This window comes from Plectropomus leopardus, unplaced genomic scaffold, assembly GCF_008729295.1.
Source record: "Plectropomus leopardus isolate mb unplaced genomic scaffold, YSFRI_Pleo_2.0 unplaced_scaffold26063, whole genome shotgun sequence".
In the NCBI taxonomy this organism is placed as follows: Eukaryota; Metazoa; Chordata; class Actinopteri; order Perciformes; family Serranidae; genus Plectropomus; species Plectropomus leopardus.
This window is the reverse complement of record NW_024628339.1, coordinates 1-3,187: the sequence shown is the minus strand read 5'-3', so window position 1 is coordinate 3,187 and position 3,187 is coordinate 1. Positions and strand designations below refer to the sequence as shown.

Below are 3,187 nucleotides of genomic sequence, written 5' to 3'. Positions count from 1 at the left end.
ATAAATGTAACATTACATTTAATCGCTTTAGCTAAAAATACAGTCTCTAAGCACAGTATTATCGAGTGTTAATCAGGATTATGCAATAATAGAGAGCAGTATGGTTTAGCCGCGACGTTTTATTGCGAGCGCGTGAATTTGTATCTATCAAAGTCAGTGTCTCTTCTGCTGTTTCCGACGCGTTTTTCAGGGCTTCTTCAAGAGGACAGTGCAGAACAACAAGAGGTACACATGTGCGGAGAACCAGGAGTGTAAAATAGACAAAACCCAGAGAAAGAGATGTCCTTTCTGTCGCTTCCAAAAGTGCCTCAACGTCGGGATGCGGCTCGAAGGTACGTTTTACAGGAAAGTACAGGTAACCAAGTGCCTTGAATATTTTTCAGTAATATGGGCTAATTATTAATCTTAAATTTATGTTTACTTTATAACTAATGGAGTTTACATAAAATTTAGTGATATTTGCTTAATTTCGTCCAAACTGACAAGTGGAATTACATCAATATTTCTACATTTCTTCATTTATATTTTCTTAAATATATTAGGAAAACCGAACTTGCAGATCTCCTCGAGTCATCATTGGAAAAATCTTCTTTGTCATAGTCAAGTTAAGTCAGACTAACTTATGTTGCTAACACTTAGAATAACAAGTCAATTTCAAGTGTCATTTTTAAGTTGGAACAACTTCACAAAATTAAGTAAATACAGCCAAATTTCAATTAAACCTAACACTTTGATATAAATTAAACATAAATTAAGATTCTATTTTGATTTTAGATAATATTTACCTTTCTTATAAAAGGCAATCAGTTTCCAAGATTTTTTTAATTCAGAAAAACTTGTCAGCTTTTACAATGTATTGTGTGTATATTCATTTTTTTTTTTTTTTTTTATCTTAAATGATTATCATATAATTACTGTAGTAAAAAAACCCATGAAATATTTCTTGATTTGTAGACTGGTGGCTCTGATGTTGTTTCCTTCTCACATGGGATGGGGTTAATTCCCAGACAGCAATGCAGGAAAGCACCTGCTTCCGTAGCAGAAAAAGGACACATTCTTGACTTACTGATAAAAACCCAGAGACTCCCCTGTTTTAAATCAAAAGCTCTATTTAGACTACAAGGAGGAGTGGAGCTTCTCAGGCTCTGGGGATTCTTCTCAGGCCTAAAAAGGGACGTAGAAATGACCAACATGCTTATTATTTAGTCTGTAGGGATAGTTAGGAATACGCGATGATTTTACTCTCTGGATCTGTTCTCATTAAGCGGATCTTGACAGTTCAGGAGAGTGGAGTCGGTATTTCACCTGTGGATTTGTTTTTCACCTCTCTTGTGTGACAGCGGTGCGTGCAGACCGCATGCGTGGGGGGAGGAATAAATTTGGCCCCATGTATAAGAGAGACAGGGCCTTGAAACAGCAGAAGAAGGCTTTGATACGATCCAACGGCTTCAAGCTGGAGAACGCAGCTCCTCCGCCGGCCTCTCCTCTGCAGACTGACTACGGCTTCACCGGCACCGTGCACAACCTGCCAACCATCTCCAAAAGTCTGATCCCCTCCACCCCGAGCTCCATCACCCCTACAGACTACGAAGCCAACCTCTACGGACCCCCGTCCCTGGGCATATCCATGCAGTCCCATGTGCCTATCACCACTCAGTACCAGTACACAGCCTTCCCCAGCAGGGCGATTAAAGCTGAGTGTCCCGACTACACTAGTTCCCCAGAGTCTCTGACAGGATACCCTTATCCAGACATGTACCCCTCAACCTCGCCGCAGCCGCCCAGCCTGCCGCCACTGGTGCTGGAGCTGCTACGCTGCGATCCAGACGAGCTGGTGGTGCAAAATAAGATCGTTGCTCATCTGCAGCAGGAACAGGGCGGCCGGGGACGACTGGACAAACCCAGCACCTTCAGCCTCATGTGTCGCATGGCAGACCAGACTCTCTTCTCCATAGTGGAGTGGGCTCGCAGCTGTATCTTCTTCAAGGAGCTCAGGGTGAGTCAAGTCCTTTATTCTGTCCTCATGCTCCCACCAATGCGCATGCACAGACTCATGTACACACATGATAATGTCACATTTTAAAGCTTCACTACACAGTTTCTTTTATGTGAAACTCCACTTTAGAGCTGCTGTCAATCACAAAAGTTCAGCACAGCTTTGGCTTGTCTCCTTTCTATTTACCAGCTTTTATACACACATGCTATCAAATTCATTGTTATATTCTACAAAATGCTACAGTCCTGTATTTGTGGCATTACAACAAAATTCTATTTGATATTTCTGCAAATGCAGGATTTTCATGTGTCTGTACCAACATAAACCTTCACATCCATAAAAAAAAGATTAATCATTTATGATGCAAAATAGAGGGGGAGAGTGACAAAAATATGAAATATTGCATGGAAACATGAGGGCAACACAGACCCTGCAGGGAAACAGCGGAGCTGTGGCTCTGCTCTGATTCTAAAATAACCCTCTCTTTTATCTTACAACATACACATTTTGTTGTCACTTGTTACTTCCTTTCACTTTCTTTTATCAATATTTCTCCCGCTCATCTTGAGACATCAATGGTCCTGTTTTAAGTCATAAAAATCACATATAATGCAATCAACTGTTTGTAAGGCAAAAGATGCAAATGCTTGAATGCCATGTTCCGTTTTTCTCTGGTCTACTCAGACTAGAGCAAACTGAGCATAAACTGGTGGGATTGGTTGTGATGTCTGTTTCACAATTATACCGGAAATCATAAGATGAGTCTATCCCTGTAGGAATTTATGAATCAAAACTAAAATTTGAAATTCAGAAAGACCAAAAGCCCAGAAAGAGCAGAAAGAGCTCTCACACTGGCTGCACCTTTTCAATATCTTCTCCCATCAATCATGCGGAAAATTAAAATCAAGCTGGATAGAAAAATAAACATTCATGTAAGATTGTTTGTGGTAATGTCCTGTTTCATTTTAGGCCTCAAAATGTACAAACATAGAAAACTTGGATGAATCCACCAATAAAGTACAAGTCACAACTAATGTTATTAGTACTATATGAAAAGCCGATAGATGGTTGTTTTTAAAGGGCAGCTACATGCTAATGACAACAGCTGATGTTGCATTGCAGATGTCACCAAAAAGGCTCATCCCATCCCAGGGGAGTCAATAGGCCTGGGCATCCAAGTCTCCATATATA

General features: G+C 40.5%; 1 protein-coding gene across 1 annotated transcript; it reads left to right on the top strand.

The window, feature by feature from the left end:
* Window positions 1-160: 160 nt before the first annotated feature.
* Window positions 161-3,169, top strand: LOC121966838 (nuclear receptor subfamily 5 group A member 2-like). The gene is made up of 2 exons (XM_042516911.1): window positions 161-332; window positions 1,341-3,169. Exons 1-2 carry the CDS (start codon window positions 320-322, stop codon window positions 2,081-2,083), a joined length of 756 nt encoding a protein of 251 aa, XP_042372845.1. The 5' UTR covers window positions 161-319; the 3' UTR covers window positions 2,084-3,169.
* The last annotated feature ends 18 nt before the right edge of the window (window positions 3,170-3,187 follow it).